The sequence below is a fragment of the Myotis myotis genome, unplaced genomic scaffold, assembly GCF_014108235.1.
Source record: "Myotis myotis isolate mMyoMyo1 unplaced genomic scaffold, mMyoMyo1.p scaffold_m19_p_1, whole genome shotgun sequence".
Lineage (NCBI taxonomy): Eukaryota > Metazoa > Chordata > Mammalia > Chiroptera > Vespertilionidae > Myotis > Myotis myotis.
In genome coordinates this window covers 82,124,132-82,142,559 of record NW_023416313.1, presented here as the reverse complement: position 1 = coordinate 82,142,559, position 18,428 = coordinate 82,124,132, and the positions used below count along the sequence as shown (strand labels likewise).

The following is an 18,428-nucleotide window of genomic DNA, read 5'->3' as shown; positions in this document are numbered from 1 at the left end:
TCCTTCCCCTCTGGTGTATCTGTGGCCAGGTCCCATTCCCTTAGATCATTTATTTCTGTCTTCTTGCTTCACTATTCTCAGTGGAGGCTTTTCAATAGTATTACTATTTCCCAAGAATCACTTTTATCTTTGTTGACACTCTACATTTGATCATTGTCCTTTATTCCATTTTTATAGTAATAGACTTTACTTTTTAGGGCAATTTTAGGTTTACAGAAAAATTGAGTGGAAACTACAGCGTGTTCCCATATACCCCATCCCACCCTTCACACATACAGTTTCATCCATTACTAACATCTTATACTAGTGTGGGACATCTGTTACGATTAATTGGGGTAATATGAATACATTCTTAAATAAAGCCTATAGTTTACATTAGGGGTCAGTCTTGGTGTTGTACATTCTATGGTTTTGACAAATATATAATGACCTATATCCATGATTATAGGGTCATATAAAACCTTCTGAGTCTGGTATATTCTTTATGAGAAAATTTGTTTTAACTATTGTTTTCATTTATTATTTATTTATTTACTAGAGGCCCGATGCACAAAATTCGTGCAAGAGTAGGCCTTCCTCCTCCCTCCACCCCCCCCCCCCCTCGCCCTTGCAGCTGACACTGGCTTCCCTCTAGCACCCAGGACCTGGGCTTCCCTCACTTATATCTAAAAATCTTCTGGGCTCCACCTTTCCTCGAAGCACTTGGCAACCACCAATCTTCTCACTGTCTCCCCAGTTTTACCTTTTCCAGAATGTTATAGAATTGAAATGATACAATATGTAGCCTTTTCAGACTGGCTGCTTTCATTGAGTAATATGTATTTTAGGATCTTCTATGGGTTTTCATTTCTTTTTATAACTGAACAATATTCCATTGTCTAAATGAACCACAGTTTATTTATCCATCCACCTTGCTTCAAAATTCTAGCAATTATGGGCAAAGCTGCTATAAACGTTTGAGTGAACATTTTTAGATATAAGTATATATTTCCAACCCCTTACCAAGGAGTGCAGCTGCTGGATCCTTCCATAAGAGTATGTCTAGTTTTGGGTTTTGTCTTGTTTGCCATTCATACATTGTATGTTTATTGAACATACAATATGTTTTAAACAATGCTGCTGAATACACAAGAAGAAACTTTAAGAGAAAACATTGCTTTCTAAGTAACTAGCTTCCTCTATCGAAGAAATGGGATTTTACACGAAAATCAGCAGTGCAAACAGTAAATGCCCTTGAAGGTAAACAGTGAGTCCTAAATGCCTGCTCTTATTATTATCTTATACTGCTTTCCACATTTATTTTTTTTTAAATATATTTTATTGATTTTTTACAGAGAGGAAGGGAGAGAGATAGAGAGAGTTAGAAACATCGATGAGAGAGAAACATCGATCAGCTGCCTCCTGCACATCACCTACTGGGGATATGCCCGCAACCCAGGTACATGCCCTTGACCGGAATCAAACCTGGGACCTTTCAGTCCACAGGCCAACGCTCTATCCACTGAGCCAAACCGGTTTCGGCTGCTTTCCACATTTAGTGTAAAATTTTTTTAATTGATTTAAGAGAGAGGAAGGGAGAGAGAGTCACTGAGTGGTTGCCTCCTGTATGCCCCATAGTGGGGATGGAGCTCCCAACCCAGGCCAGTGCCCTAATTGGGAATTGAACCATGATCCTCTGGTTCATGTGTTGACAACCACTGAGCAACACCAACCAGACTTTAATTTTTCAATTATAGTTTACATTAAAATTATTTTGTACTTGTTTCAGGCATATAGCATAGAGGCAAGACAATCATATACTCCACAGAGTTGACCCTCAAGTACTTTAGAGTATGTTTAATTTTATAAGAAACCACTACACTGCCTTCCTAAGTTCCTGTCCCTGCAAACACGTGGTATTTGTGTTCTGGATTTCCGCCATTCGGACAGTGCTATCTCACTGTAGTTTTAATTTGCAATTCCCTAATGACATATGATGTGGAGCATCTCTCCTGTGCTTACTTGCCACTTGTGGTCTTTTCTGGGGAGTTATCTGTTCAGGTCTTCTGCTCACTTCTTAATGGATTGCTTGTTTCCTTACTCTGAAGTTTGAGAGTTCTTGGTATATCTTGGATACCAGTCCTTAATAAAAAATGAGTTTTGCAGATTGTTCTCCCAACCTATGGTTTGTCTTTCCATTCTCTTTACTGTGTCTTTTATAGAACAGAAGTTTCTAATTTTAATGAAGTCCAACTTACCAATTTTTTTTTCTTTAATGGATTGTGCTTTTGGTGTTGTATTATCAAGTCATCACCAAACCCAAGTTCACCTAGATATTCTCCTATATTATCTTCTAAAATGTTTACAAAACAATACATTTGTTTTACATTTAGGTCTACAATCCACTATGAGTTCATTTTCCTGAAAGCTGTAAGATCTGCTCTAGATTTGTTGTTTGTTTTTTGTTAATCCTCACTCCAGGATATTTTTCCATGATTTTTTAGAGAGTAGAAAGGGGGGGGGGGGGGGGGGAGGGAGAGAGAGAAACATCGATGTAAGAAAGGCACATCTATTGGTTGCCTCTCACCTACAACTGAGGTACATGCCCTTGACTGGAATCAAACCTGGGACCTGTCAGTCTGCAGGCCAATACTCTATCCACTGAGCCAAACCGGCTAGGGCCAGAATCATTGTTTAACACGCGGATGTCCAGTTGTTCCAGTGCTATGTATTGAAAAGATTATCATTTCTCCGTTGAATTGCTTTGTTTCTTTGTCAAGTATCAGTTGACTATATTTGTGTGGGTCCATTTCTGGGCTAATATGATCCAATGATCCATTAATCTATTATTTCACCAATATCTCACTGTCCTGTCTACTTCTAGTTTTTAGTAGGTCTTCAAGTTGAGTAGTGTCAGTCTTCCAATTTTGTTGTTCTATACTGTGTTGCCTATTTTGGGCCTTTTACCTTTCCATATGAACTTTGGAATTAGTTTGTTGATATTTACAAAATAACTTGCTGGGATTTTGGTTGAGATTGCATTGAATCTATAGATCACATTGGGAAGAACTGACATCTTGACATTATTGAGTCTTCCTATCCACGCATACAGAATTTTTCTCCATTTATTTATAACTATAATTTCTTTCATTATTTTTATAGTTTTCTCATATAGGCTTTGCATATTTTTAAGAGCTCTACTTGAGTATTTCACTCTTTGATATGAATGAAATGAAATGACACCGTGTTTTTAATTTTTAATTTCAAGTTCCAATTGTTTGTTACTGGTATATAAGAAAGTGGTTTTCATATACTAACTTTATATCTTGCAATCTTGCCATAACTGCTTATTAGTTTCAGATTTTTTCTTAATTCTTTGGGATTTTCTACAAAGACAATCATGTTATCTGTGAATAAAGACTCTTTTATTTCTTCCTTTCCAATCTATATACCCTTTTTCCCTTTTCTCTTCTTGTCCTATTGCATTAGCTAGGACTTCCAGTATAATACTGAACAGTAGTAGGGAGAGAGGACATTCTTGCCATGTTTCTGATCTTAGTGGGAAATAATTTAGTTTCTTACCAGTAAGATAATGTTAACAGTGGGGTTTTTGTAGATACTCTATCAAATTGAGAAATTTCCCTTTTATTCCTAATTTTCTGAGAGATTTTTAACACAAAACATTTTGTCAAATGTTTTTGGGGTTTTTGTTCTGTTTTGTTTTTGTTGTTGTTTTTTGCTTTATATTGATGGGGGTCACTTGGTTTTTCTTTTTAGTTTGCTGATGTCATAGATTATATTAATTTTTAAATGTGGAACCAGCCTTGCATACTTAGAATAAGTCCCACTTGGTAGTAGTACATAATTATTTCTATACAGCATTGGATGTGATTTACTAATATTTTGTTGAGGAATTTTATATCTACGTTCATGAGAGATACTAGTCTGTAGTTTTCCCTTATTGTAATGTCTTTGTCTAGTTTTGGTTTTAGGTTATCTATAGGAAGAATACATAAAGAATGGGTATAATGTCTTACTTAGCTTTTTGATAGAATTTGCAAGTGAACCCATCTGGGCCTGGTATGTTGTTCTGGAAACTTATTATTTATTGATTTTGTGTGTGTTTTTAAATAGACTTAGGCCTATTTAGATTGTCTATTTCTTCTTGTGTGTTTTGGTCGATCATGTCTTTCAAGGAATGAGGTCCAGTTCAACTAGGTTATCAAATTTGTGGGCATACAATTATTTGTAATATTCCTTTATTATCCATTTATGGTCTAAGAAACCAGTAGTAATGGTTGCTTTTAGTTTCTGATATTAGTAGTTTGTGTCATCTCTACTGTTTTCTTACTTAACCTGGTTAGAAGTTTATCAATTATATTGACCTTTTCAAAGAACTAGCTTTTGGTTTCTTCCACATTTTTTCTATTGATTTCGCATTTTCGTTCTCTTCCAACTTCTACTTCTTTTCTTCTTTGGATTTAATTTCTTATTTTCCTAGTTTTGTAAGGTTTAAGCTTTGATTATAAATTTTTAGATCTTTCTTTTTTTCCAATATATGCATTTGATGCTATACATTTGCCTCTAAGCATTGCTTTTGCTGCAACTCACAAATTTTGATCACTTGTATTTTTTCCTTTTTAAGACATTTTAAATTTTTCTCTTTAACTTTTTAATTCATGTGTTCTTTAAAGTATATTGTTTAATCTCCAAGTATTCTTTATGTAGATCTGAGTATCTGACCTATCCACCTTCTGTCTATTGATGAGCCATTTTTCATTTCTGTCATGTTTTGTTTTTGTTTTTTTTAAAATATATTTTATTGATTTTTTTACAGAGAGGAAGGGAGAGGGAGAGAGAGAGTTAGAAACATTCATGAGAGAGAAACATCCATCAGGTGCCTCCTGCATACCCCCTACTAGGGATGTGCCCGCAATCAAGGTACATGCCCTTGACCAGACTCGAACCCAGGACTCCTCAGTCCACAGGCCGATGCTCCAGCCACTGAGCCAAACTGGTCAGGGCTGTCATGATGTTTTTGATTTCTAGCACTGCCTTTAGATTTTTTTTCTTAGAGATTCCATCTCTGCTTACATTACCTATCCCCAGTTTTGGGGTGGCAGTTTGCCCAATGACCTCAGTTCTTTGATACATCAAAGAAAGGCTGTTGATTTCCCATTTGTTAAGAGTTTCCCTTGTGATGAGGATGGGTGTGATGACTTCCATGCTTCCACTACATGCTGGAACAGAAAACAAGTCTGTATCCTCTACTCCATTTTATTCTATTAATTTTTTTCTTCTTTCTATGGATTTATTGATTTTCCTTTTCCACCTTTCTAAGTTAAATCCTTATTTTTTCAATGTCCAGGATCTCTGCTCACTTAATATAAACATTTTAACCTATCAACTTCTTTCTAAGTACCACTTTAGTGCATCACACAAATTTTGATGATAAATTTTTTCACCTAAAATACAACAGGCTCACGTTGGCCAGTGTGTCTCAGTTGGTTGGGCTTTGTCCTGTGCACTGAAATATTGCTGGTTCAATTCCCAGTCAGGGCACATGCCCGGGTTGTGGACACAATCCCTTGTGGGGAGGGGGACAGAGCATGCAGGAAGCAGCTGATCAACACTTCTCTCTCACATTGATGTTTCTCTCCCTCTCCCTTCCTCTCTCTCTAAAAAATCAATAAAAATAAAATACAACAGCCTCTTTAACATGTCCCTGATTTCAGCCAGGAATGCATCCCAGCCCAACCAATCTATCCTATATATTCCTGCTACACTGACATTTCTAAAACGCAAATCTGACTGTGCCGTTTCTGTTTAAATGACTAGATGCAGATATCAAGATTTAGTTTGTTTTACTAGTTCTGAACAAACAGGTCTTTTGATTTTAAGTGCATCCCCTGCCGTCACCCCTACTCTTACACAACCTTGGCCCTAGAACAGCACTGCGAAGGAGAGCTTTCTGTTTGGCTAATGATTTCCATATCTGCCCTGCCCAGTCTAGTAGCCACTTGCCAAAAAAGAAAAAGAAGTGGTTAGTGAAGCAAAAGAAACAAACCTTAAATTTTATCTAACTTTAATTAGTTTAAATTTTGAAAAGTTCCATGTGGATTTGGCCATCATGTTAAACAGTGTAGCTCTAGTTAGGAGTCTATCCTTCACAGTGAATCTTTAGTTGAGTGTGTGGTCTGATTTAGTGCATCCTTCTCTCTTATTCTAATGTAAGAAAGTGTTATTTCCTAATTTACGCTAGAATAAATAAATTTATGAAAACTGAGTTGGTCAGAGAGAACACAGGTTACAGAGTTAGGAGCTACATTAAAATCAGTAAGTTCAAGTTGACTGGAGAAAGAAAAACTTCAATCTAGAAAATGAAACTATAGCATTAAGGAAGAAATTACTATAGGATAAATAAGCTCTTTAAAAGCAAACACAATGTTTTTTATATCACACTCTTACCCATAGTGCATAGCAGAGGACTCAGTACACAAAGTTATTTGCACATTTGTTGAATGAGTGAATATGAGGACACAGGTCCTTACTCCCAGAAACTGAGCATTGTCATGAATCAGACTTTAAACTGATGGCAGCATAAAACCAGTCTTGGGGTGGATTCAGATGTAGAAGTTTCTAGTTCATATTACTTCTCAATTTTTAAAGAATAAATTACATTTTTATAAGCCTCACAGCAATGGTTCTCAAACTCTTTGACTCAAAGAACACTTTAAACTCTTAATGCCAAAAGCCCTTAAAAGCATTTGCTTGTGGGATTTCTATTTGCATATTTACTGTATTAGAAAGTAAACTTTAAAACTTTTAAAACACAGGACTTCACAATCACAGATTCCACTATCTGTTAGAATCATAACATCACCATATGTTATGCAGCCTCTGGAAAAATCCAGTGTGCATTCATGAAAAAAATGAGAGTAAAAAAGGCAAACAGTGGGTTAGTATTATTCTGAATAGTTTGACCTCACAGACATTCTTAACGGGTAGTGAGATCCTTGGAACTACTCAGTTTGCTGTCTTAGCCTAAGACAGGGCTCCATGAAATTCTCCCAGGAATGAGTGTGAGGATGGGTCAGGGTGGCTGACCACTGAGAGGCAGCTGCCTTGATCTTGTGCACACATAAAATATGAGGTGTGGTTCATTTATTAGTTCATAAAAGGACAAAAGAATCATTTTTATTCTTGCTACATTTTAGTTTTCATTTTCTTCCGTATCATAGTTGGTCTTGGTTGGAACAGACACAACACAAACCTCAAGGTTTTCTTTTCTAGGGTGTTTGGTGGGGAGAAAAGGGATGTTTAAAAATACCTCGAATTTTTAAAGCTTTAATTTAGACTTTATCAAGTAAAAGTAAGAAAGTGCCTAATATATAGATACCTGTCCATCATTCATTCACTTTCCAAATCAAATTTAAGTTTCTAAAGGAAGTTATTTATCAAGAATTCCAGTAGGAGTTCATCATGATTTAAGTCCATGGGTTTAGAAGTGAAATGGAAAAATGTTGCCAGGAGAGATTAAATTGGAGGCTATCCGGTTGACTAGATTGACTGTTAATTAAGTCAATTATCTAAGAGATAATAGAATCACTTCTTGGCTGATACAATTTGGTCACTGAAGCAACCAAAGGAACGCTACTGCAAGTTAAGTAGTCAACGAAATTCAAAGAGCAAAATCTCCTGAGGGCCACAAAACTCTTCCTTTTGAATGTCTTAAATCTTCCACGCTGGCTCAGGCGGAAATAAACTGGAAAGTCCTGAAACACGTACACTGGCAATAGACTCAACTCAGCCAAGATTTCGTACTGCAATTTTTAAAATGATGTAAGAGCACATACTGTAAGAGAAAGTAATTTGTCAGTGAAATGTCTAAAATAAGAACACTCATGACTAGATTATTTTAACAACAGGAGATAGAAGAGAATAAAATGGAAAGTGAGATTATCAAGTGAGCCCGCATAATGTTCCATGGGTCCTCCTCAGCTTTTCTTTAGGGTGGTTGCCATGATACATAGTGGAGGGGGGAGCTTGGTGTTGATTATAGAAAATGAGATCCCCAGCTGAGATTTCACAAGCACTAAGCAGTTAACATTCAAAAATTTTTAAATTAAAATAATATATATATAATAACATTTTCCATGCCTTACATGACACTTTAAGAAATGTCTACACAATTTTTTAAGGTATTCTCTACAACTGCATTGTAAGTAAATAGCTGTGGCAAATTCCACCATCTCTGATCTATGAATGAAAGGTTTAATTCTCTACAGGCAGACCCAGAGGCCATCATCTATGCAGGTGTATCACCTGGACACCTAGAGGCACCCCTAGTTCCCTCTCTCACACGCTCTTACATTAACTCAGCCTTAGGGCCCTATTACTATTATCTTCTAAACATATCTCAAATCTTACCGGCACTGACTCATCTCCTAGACATGCATTAACATCAGGCTTTCAGGGTCTTTGCCATTCCTCCACTTCTAATCCATATTCCACAGTGCTACCCAAGCCATGTTCAAATGCTGAGACTGCTCCTGTCATGTCTTTGCCCAAAATCTTCAAGTGGCACCCTACCATCTTCAGGATCCAGTTCAAATTCCCAAGCATGGTATACAAGATACCTTAAAATCTGGAATCTCTGTATGTAATTTCTTACTTTCCCCCAAATGTGCTATGGTCCCTCATCTCCCTTCCTTCCAAAACTATTACTGAGGCAACATTCTATGTGACTGGCATACATGAATTAACAAAATAAAATTTTTGTCTTTGTAGATCTGACATTCTTATGATAGGCAGGTAGATGGTTGATAGATCAGAGAAATAAAATTAATTGATAGACAAGTAGGTAGATGATTAATACAAGTATACAAATGACTGATATAGGTAAGTAGGTAGATGATAGATGAATGAAAGATTATTGACAGAGATGTTTGATAGACAGGGAGGTGGACCGATAGGTGGTTGACCGATAGAGTGTTAGGGTGATGGCAGCAATGGATACAAAAGAACCAGAATGGGGAAGCATAGGGATCGTGTGTGGGGTGCTATGCTGTTTTACCATTTTATTTGGGTGGTCAGAGAATGCCTCAAAAAAGCAGTAGCACCTGAGCAGAGACCTAATGAAGGAAGGAAACCAACAGTGTGTATATATGAGGGAAGAACATTCGGGGCAGAAGAACAGACAGTGTAGTAGCCCTACAGCAGTCAGGCGTCCATGTGCTCAAAACGACCCAGGACGCCAGTGAGGCTGCAGAGCAGGGGTAACGTGAAAGACAAGATCATGGAGAAATGGGAGGGAAGCCACGCACATGGTGGGTCACTGTGGGGACACGATTCCAACTCTGAGAGCAATGGGAGCTGCTGGGGTGCTGAGCAGGCGTGCCACCAGCTGATGGGTATTTAGGAGCTATCTGTGAGGGGAACAGCCCCCTCAGAGACCACACTGCACAGGAACATCCACCCTTTACACATTATAACCTTCAGTCACTGGTCTGGTTCCCCCTTAGGCTGTGAACTCCTAGGGAGGGGGAGGCTGTGTCTTATTCTCTGTTGCTCTCTAGCACCAAGCAGAGCAGGAAGGACCCTTCCTCACACTCCTCGCGTGCTGGGCGCTGAGATGGAGCCCCTGGACTGCGCCGGCCACTGGAGGGGTTGAGCTAGTCTTTGCCCTTAGGCCTGGAGCCCCAAATTTCCAATGACTGGGCAGAAAGAGCAACCAAGGGAGAGAAAATCAGAACTATATAGAGCAGTGGTTCTCAACCTTCTGGCCCTTTAAATACAGTTACTCATGTTGTGACCCAAAAATAGAATTATTTTTGTTGCTACTTCATAACTGTAATGTTGCTACTGTTATGAATCGTAATGTAAATATCTGATATGCAGGATGGTCTTAGGCGACCCCTGTGAAAGGGTCATTCGGCCGCCAAAGGGGTCGCAACCCACAGGTTGAGAACGGCTGATATAGAGGCTATGGGAAAAGATGCCTTGAGAGATGCCTACAGGAAACAACGCTGCAAGGTCAGGAGCCTGTCAGAATCTGTGGGCCAGAGGATGGGGGGGTAGTACCAAATGCTCACATCCCAGTCTGGAGCTCTAACTGGAAAGGACTAACGCTGGCTAAAGCTGCAGCTTTCGTTCACAGCTCCTCCCACTCACAGTGATGTGGGTGAGGAGTTAACAGTAATTTAAAGTAAGGCTTGAGGTGGGCTGAACCCAGATGGGTCTATTTCCTTTGCAGAGGACTATGCTGGCCATATTTCTACCGACGAGTAAAAATAACTCCTGAAGTTGCCCTCGATTCTCCTCAGTAGCCTCCATCCTCCCCCAGTGCGCTGCTCTCCCACATCCCCTCTCCCATCCTCAAAGATGGAAGGTAACGTGCACAGGTGAGTTGACAGGTACCTGAGGCTAAGGAATCACCATCCCTGCTGTGCTAACCTCTCTCAGACTTTTACTATCTGACCACCCATCCTATCTACCCCCTAAGTAACTAGGAGGATCTGCCAAACGCAGTGCGCCTTATCAGAGGCTGTGTAAACATTGGGGTCTATCAGCCCCACCCCCCCCATCATCAGGAAAGACAGATAACAGACTTGGGAAATAGATTTGTTGGGATTTAATTTCCATGTAAATTATAAAAATGAACACAGAGTTAAAGGTTAGAAATGGACACGAGATAAAATCTTTGTGGCAAGAAGTCATCTGACAGGGAAGGCAAAGCTAGATTTGTGTCCTCTTTTGATGAGCTACTCACTGCAGTAGTATTAATGATCACATTCCTGCCTAAACTTCCACTTTCTCATCTATAGAATGGAAATAAGAGCACGGGACTAGCTTCTGTGAGAACTAAAGATACTAAGGATTGTAAACACGTCATCATATGTGGTCTACAGGTGTGGCTACTGTATGCAGGGCTATGTGTTTATCTACACGTGTGTCTACTGTATGCAGAACTATGTGTCTACATATGTGTCTATGTGTGTATGTGCATATATAAAATACTAGCAGCAGTATCAAGACAAAGGAGGTAATGGAAACATTTCACAGTAAGCTGACGGCATACGAGTGCATGCTGCTACTCTCCTAATTATCTGAAAGGGGCCTCTGAGGTGCCTGAATGGCTAAGATGGGTTCTTGATATGTGCTGGGTGTTAAACACCTCTGAAAAACAGAGGGTGGATTTGGGAACAAACTCCTGCCTTCATTCCATCCCCAGGTATTAACCAGGCATCAAGGCCTCCCAAAAGGGGCTGAGAAGGCAGGGGGAGCAGCAGCGAGGCTGCACTTGGCATTTCCGCGTTTCTCAGTCCATTCTTCTTGTTTGTGCAGATGACTACTCCTGACGCCATCAAATCTGTCTTACCCCTTCATCCAGGAAGTCAGTCGGACAGCTCCTTAGAGGAAACGGTGGTGGTTTATCTTACAAGCCCCCATTAACAGAAAGAATCAAGAAACATGGACCCATCCAACCCTGGTATGAACTGGCGGAGCCACCACATCTGCCATAGCCTCAGCTTCCCCTTCTGTGACATGGAACAGTAATCAGCACTTCACCTGTTTGGTATAAAAACTAAGCGAGATGATGTTTGTGAAACTACCTTGCCAAATATAAAGCGACAGACACATGTTATCATTCGGACCAGTATCTTCAGCAACGCACAGGTGCCCTGAACTGGTGTCTAGCAATAACACTTACCGGGAATTTTCTTTTAAAAATTATAGTTAGGGAAGAGGGTAAAAGCAACTTTAATCTAGATGTTGGGGGGGGGGATGTCTCAAAAGTAATTAAAATATTAATCGTAAATTTTCTGATGCTAAATGAATGAAATCAATTCAAGCCAGCCAAGCTCAGGTGATGATTACAATGAAATGGAATTACCAAGACAGCACTCTTGCAGACAGCACAAAGGCAGCAATAGAGGACATACAAAAATTTAAGGATTTGTTTCTTTTTTGAAAATTGCACTTGAAAAATTGAGGTTAAAAGAGAATAAAAAAACTATACTAGCAACCAACATTATAAAAATTAAAACCGCCCTGACCGGTTTGGCTCAGTGGACAGAGCATCGGCCTGCAGACTGAAGGGTCCCAGGTTCGATTCCGGTCAATGGCATGTACCTTGGTTGCAGGCTCATCCCTAATGGGGGGTGTGCAGGAGGCAGCTGATTGATGTTTCTCTCTCATCGATGTTTCTAACTCTCTATCCCTCTCCCTTCCTCTCTGTAAAAAAATCAATAAAATATATTAAAACACACACACACACACACACACGCACACACACACAAGTTAAAACCAAATTGAACTGTGCAACCTAAAAAAATAAACTTTGGTTCATGAGAAGTTACTATTTTTATCAAATTCTATCAAACACTACCTTTTAAAACGTGAAAAGCATTACCGTTTAATGGATGTTAACTTGTCCCCTGGAGAGAGTATCTGTGTATGAGGAAGGATGCAGTCACCTGTGGGCCACCGCCAATCACAAGAACATGCAGACACATACTTCTGCCTCATCTCCACACGGCTGCTGCCGACCTCACGCCGCACTGGTGCCTTACCTGACCGATAGCGCTCATCTCTTGACCCTGAGGACCTTCGGCGGTGATAGCGAGAGGAGGAGGAAGGAGTAACGGGAGCCCGGCGCTCTGGCGGCAAAGCTTGATCCACCCCTGGGTTAAGGGAAATAGCAGAGTAAGGTGAGGCTTTCCTTGGCAGCTGGAGCTAATTTGGTGAGTACAGCCCTGACTCACTGCATCCCCACAGCCAACCTAGAGCTCACATGGGAGTGGGCATGGGGGCCGGGATGTCACGGACGATGACCAGGAAAGGGAGAAGCATCCAGGGCAGGGCAAGACGCACGCCCAACACGACAGCCTTTAGAAACAGCGCAGGCTCCCGCACATCACTGACGTCTAATATGTCACGGGGGGGAAATGCAAACTAAGCCACAAGCAACATCTGCAATCTTTAGGGTTTGGATTTTTAAAAAAAGGAAATGGAGTCCAAAGCACAGACTCAAGTAATGATCTTCTTTTTATAATAAACATATAGAAAGTGGTAAGAAAATATTTGAGAAAATTAAAAATTACATTTATCATTAAAGATAACTTTAAAATAAATCTTATAGGATACTTTAACAATATAATTCAGATAACTACGATTGAGAATAAGCTTCCATCTTTGTTCATTCCAAATTTCTAACTCTCTGGAATCTTGCCCCATCTGAAGCTAAACGATTGAACAAATTATATTTCACTATGGCTTTGATGAATTAGCAAAAATGTTAGCATGGTCAGATAAAAATGATTCAATGGGTATTGGTCCAATGCTGACCTAAATCTGGCAATCATCATACCTATTACATTTCAGAACTAGAGTGGTAAAGGCACAATCTAGATAAACGTTAAGTACGGGAAAGATGAATCATTACAGTTCAGAGATGAAGAAATTCCAAGCACTGACCATTAAACGTTAATTGCTACTTCTTCAGAAAAGGACCGTAATACTTGATAGAAAGTAAACCAGAAACAGTAATTCAACAAAACAGAGTTTAGTCCCTGGTTTTCTGTAATGGCTCCAGGGGAGCTATCTGTTCCTGGGATTTAATATTTCTCTTAGGGTGATTTCTGCACCTCAGTTTTTTTATGCTCACCCGAGACATTTTTTATTGATTTTACAGAGAAAGAAAGGGAAGAAGGGAGGGTTGGAAGGAGGAAAAGAGGGGGAGGGAGAGGGAGGGGGGGGGAGAGAGAGAGAGAGAGAGAGAGAGAGAGAGAGAGAGAAACGTCAATGTGAGAGAGAAACATCAATCAGTTGCCTCCAATACACGCCCCAATGAGGGTGACCGCAACCTATGTGCCTGATCAGGAATCAAATCCACAACCAACTGGGCCATCTGGCCAGAGCTGCACCTCAACTTTTATGGCATGTTTATGGGTCCCACATAAACAGGTTACTAGATTAGAATTGTGAAAAAGATACCTACGCTGTAAACTTTTCATCTAGCAAGCACATTAGCATCATTAATTAACAGTTCTTAATGACTGCATTTACAGCCACCAAAACTCTTCCAGTTATTATCTACAAAGGGTCTTTTAAAATTGATCTTTTAAAAAATTACTTTGTGCCGAAACCGGTTTGGCTCAGTGGATAGAGCGTCGGCCTGCAGACTGAAAGGTCCCAGGTTCGATTCCGGTCAAGGGCATGTACCTGGGTTGCGGGCATATCCCCAGTAGGAGATGTGCGGGAGGCAGCTGATCGATGTTTCTCTCTCATCGATGTTTCTGACTCTCTATCTCTCTCCCTTCCTCTCTGTGAGAAATCAATAAAATATATTTTTAAAAAAAATACTTTGTATTTTTATCAAGTAGATGCACAGAAATCAAAGAGTGCTATTAAGTCTTATGATGAAAAATAATTACTTGCATTTACATCCACACTTATAAATATGGATTTATAATCTTACTCAGTTGTCCATTTTAAACAATGTGGCACACCGCCGTGGCCATCATTATACCATATTCTCTCTTCTCCTGCCAACTTTTGCAATGTCTTCTTTATTCCCATTACAGGAGCTGCGAGCAGTGCTTACTTCCTTTTGTCGCAGCATCACCAAATCTATTCCCAGTAGATTCTTTTATCTGGGCTGTTCCATTTGCCCAAAGATGAGACTTCTGGTCTCCTGTCTTGTGACCAAACACGGGAGCACACGTCATCCACGGCTGGAGCCCTTCTCTCCCTCCAGCATGCGCACTCTCATTTAGTGCCTCTAGGGTCAGTATCGCTTGGTGTCCCTGAATCTAGAGGCTCTTAGTCCATTTCTCCAGAGGACGAACCTCTCTGGAAAGTGGGGAGGGCATGGATCACTTACTTCCGGGATGCCATGCCTCCCCCCAACCTGAGGTTTCATCACCTCCGTCTTCTGCCTCAGCCCCACCCCCCAGCTTAGGGAGGCACCTTACAAATCACAGAAACATGTCACTGTTTTTTCCCTTCCCCTGTCCGGTGGCTTTACACTTTACCAGTTTACTGACATCTTAGTACAGTTCTGGAAAGAACAGCTAAATGGGCAGTTTGAAGTGGTCCAGGTTACACAGTGACTGATTCATAGATACACTTAATTTTTCGCTTTCATTCTCAGAACTGTTACCTTCCTAGTTCATTCAAACATGCTTCCTAGAACTACTTTCAACCTTGACCCCTTCTGGGTGCCCACGTGGTCATGAACTTCCTCTGAGATGTGCACAGTCCTAACACTCACACACTCGTCCCAGCTGTGCAAACTGGTAGGTTAGTGCTCACCTGCACATGGACCCTACACGTCTGTCCTCAGGAAGCTAATACTCAACAAACACTGTCAACATTTATTTTCATGGGCTGAAATACAGGGCTTAAAAGCACAAGTTTTAATAGCAAATAAATTTGACAAAACAAGAATAGCTTTAACAGGTCACTAGCAATAAGACATTAAAAGAAACGAATTAGTTTCTTTTATTATTAGTGTGGATATTTTAGTATTAGTGTGGATATTTCAATCATTCATTTTTATCTGACTTCATTGTGAATGAAATCTGAGGTGGCTGAAGATACGTTCTAACAAGACAAAGTCAACAGTCAAATATGCAACTCCAGCCCAGCCAGCGTGGCTCAGTAGTTGAGCGTTGACCTATGAACCAGAAGGCCACGGTTCGACTCCCCATCAGGGCACATGCCCGGGTTGTGGGCTTGGTCCCCAGTGTGGAGCATGCAGGAGGCAGCCAATCAATGATTCTTATCATTGATATTCCTCTCTCTCTCCCTCTCCCTTCCTCTCTGAAATCAATAAAAATATATTTTTTAAAAAATACAACTCCAAAGCAGAATTCAACCTGTCACCACAGGACCCAGGAGCAGTAATGGAGGGTTACCTATCATAGGATATCACATTCATACCACATTTGAGAACCACCTCTCAGGAAAGCTGCAGGCTGCCCAGTGTCTACAACAGAGACAGGCCAAGAGAGGTCCCTGGGAAGGGGAGGTGTCCCAAAGGAGATTGGGTAACTGTCCAAAATCATGGGAAGCCACGGAGACAAAAATTAGTTCCCCTCAGATGGCAACGTGATAAAAATCCCTGAGCGCTAAGTGCCAGGCACTGACTAGCTTCAGATCCCACGTGAACTGAGGGGAAAGGCACTGGCGACATCACGCTCTAGAGATGGGTGTCCCAGCTGGCTCTTGTCACCATCTATGTCCCTGGGCCTCCGTTTACCATCTTTACACAGAACTGAGAAGAACTGCTAACACTTTATTGCGCTGGCCTCAGTACTATACATTTATGAAACCCTGAACCATGCCCAGTGGGAATGGGATGGGCACGAGGTCCACAGAGCAGCGTCCCCACGCAGGCTCTCTCTTCCTCACACTTCAATCCGGTGCGTGAGACTCCCGTCACTGTGAGAAGGACCGCACAGCTAACGCCCGACCCACCAACCACACACCAAAGCCTCCATTCCTCCTGCAAGGACACTCATCCTATCTGTCAGCAAGCAGCTCAGAGGTGACCAACAGAAGCCGCAGTGGGGTGACCAGGCCGTGGGGCCAACTGTAATATTAAGTTTTCTCTCTTTGTTATGTGTGCATGATTTTCAAACAATGCCTTTTATTCAGAGGCAAAACCCAGAAGACAAGCCTAAAACTTACAAATGCTTATTTTCTTATTCTACTATAAGTCGCACTGAACTCACCTTTTTGGGCTTCTTGTATTCAAAATATCAACCACTAACACAATGTTGACCTCTGAGGATCGTTACCTCGAAGAACACATTCTATCAGTAATCGGTTTCATTTGCCTGTCAAACCCCGTAGCACTGCCCTTCGGGCATAGGAGTGTGAAGGCCTGTAGCTCTCACTCCCCTCTCAGCAGGTCTCAGGGGCCAGGACCACGAGGTGCTGAGGTGTTTGGCTAGGACAGTGGTCGGCAAACTCATTAGTCAACAGAGCCAAATATCAACAGTACAACGATTGAAATTTCTTTTGAGAGCCAAATTTTTTAAACTTAAACTACATAGGTAGATACATTGTTATTAACTTAATTAGGGTACTCCTAAGGCTTAGGAAGAGCCACACTCAAGGGGCCAAAGAGCCGCATGTGGCTCGAGAGCCGCAGTTTGCCGACCACTGGGCTAGGAGACGAAGGTCAACAGCAAACCAATAATTTTAAGACTTTTAGAATTTGTCATACAGCCTTCTTTCTCAAGTATTCTGTAAGCAGTGTCCCAACTGTAAAAATAGGGCGGTTAAAACAGCATATTCTATTCTAATTGGCCCTGGGTAGGTGGAACAGTCGTAGCTCCAGGTTCTGTAACAACTTTACAACCGGGGAGTACTGTTCCTCCCCCTCCCCGAAAACTTGTGTGACCTCATCTGGAGAATGAGGGCTCACACACAGGACTCCCAACACTAAGCCTTGCACTTGTTGTTGAGAATGGTGCTGAGGGACAGTCCCTTTCAAACATGGGGTCTCTATCTCTCTCTCAGAAAAGTGCGCTCACCGAAACGAAAGTAAAACAGAGGCCGGTTTCCCGCGGTGCTGGCCACCCGCTCCCTGCCAGCGGCTTCTCTGATGTCACACACCCCGATGTGGCCGGAGTGTGGCGTTCTCCTCGGGGCGCCTTCACTGTGCTGCAGTCTACACCGGGCCACCGCAGCTCCGTTCGCTGCTGTAACAAGTTGAAAAAAAACTAATTAATTCAAACTTTAGTTTTTTTTAAATTTGTTACAGCGCTGAGCAGAGCTGCCGACCCCATGCAGAAGAGCACAAAGAACACCAAAGGGACCACGCAACACGGGTGCCACCCTGCGTGCCCAGCCCACGCAGCCAGCCATGCTCCCGGCACGGGGGCTGGAGAACCATCTTCTGGGAACTGCTTCTGTTTCACTCTTGTTTGGTAAGGCACAGAAATGAGAACCCGGCAATGTCAAGAGCCTAGAGCAGTGGTTCTCAATCTTCTGGCCCTTTACATACAGTTCCTCATGTTGTGACCCAACCATAACATTATTTTCGTTGCTACTTCATAACTGTAATGTTGCTACTGCTATGAATCGTAATGTAAATATCTGATAGGCAGGATGGTCTTAGGCGACCCCTGTGAAAGGGTTGTTCGACTGCCAAAGGGGTCGCGACCCACAGGTTGAGAACCGCTGGCCTAGAGTCAGCCAACCAGCCTTCCTCCAAGATGTGGAGGGGCCGCTTGCTGAAACGGACTCACCATCACGGCCACAAAGATGGCCATCACCACGCAATACTGCTAGAGGAGGAGGGAAGGGGGAAGGGGGAGAACACCAGCTACTCATCTGCCCACACCTACTCCTAAAGCCTTTCACATATGGGCACCAGCCAACCAAAGACCTGGTTTATTTTTCATTTACTCAACCCACCAGCTAAATCAGGC

At 41.4% G+C, this 18,428-nt stretch overlaps 1 protein-coding gene across 2 annotated transcripts in view; it reads right to left on the bottom strand.

Moving 5' to 3' along the window:
• The window catches only part of DIP2C (disco interacting protein 2 homolog C), a 384,021-nt gene that overhangs the window by 168,813 nt on the left and 196,780 nt on the right, over positions 1 to 18,428 (bottom strand). Inside the window, exons 3-4 of one of the 2 annotated variants that reach the window (XM_036342747.1) lie at positions 17,529 to 17,696; positions 12,555 to 12,665 (exon numbers count right to left, since the gene is read on the bottom strand). In XM_036342747.1, the coding sequence (XP_036198640.1) occupies positions 12,555 to 12,665; positions 17,529 to 17,696 (279 nt within the window). The remainder of the gene's footprint in view (positions 1 to 12,554; positions 12,666 to 17,528; positions 17,697 to 18,428) is intronic. The other variant, XM_036342757.1, reaches the window with a different exon arrangement.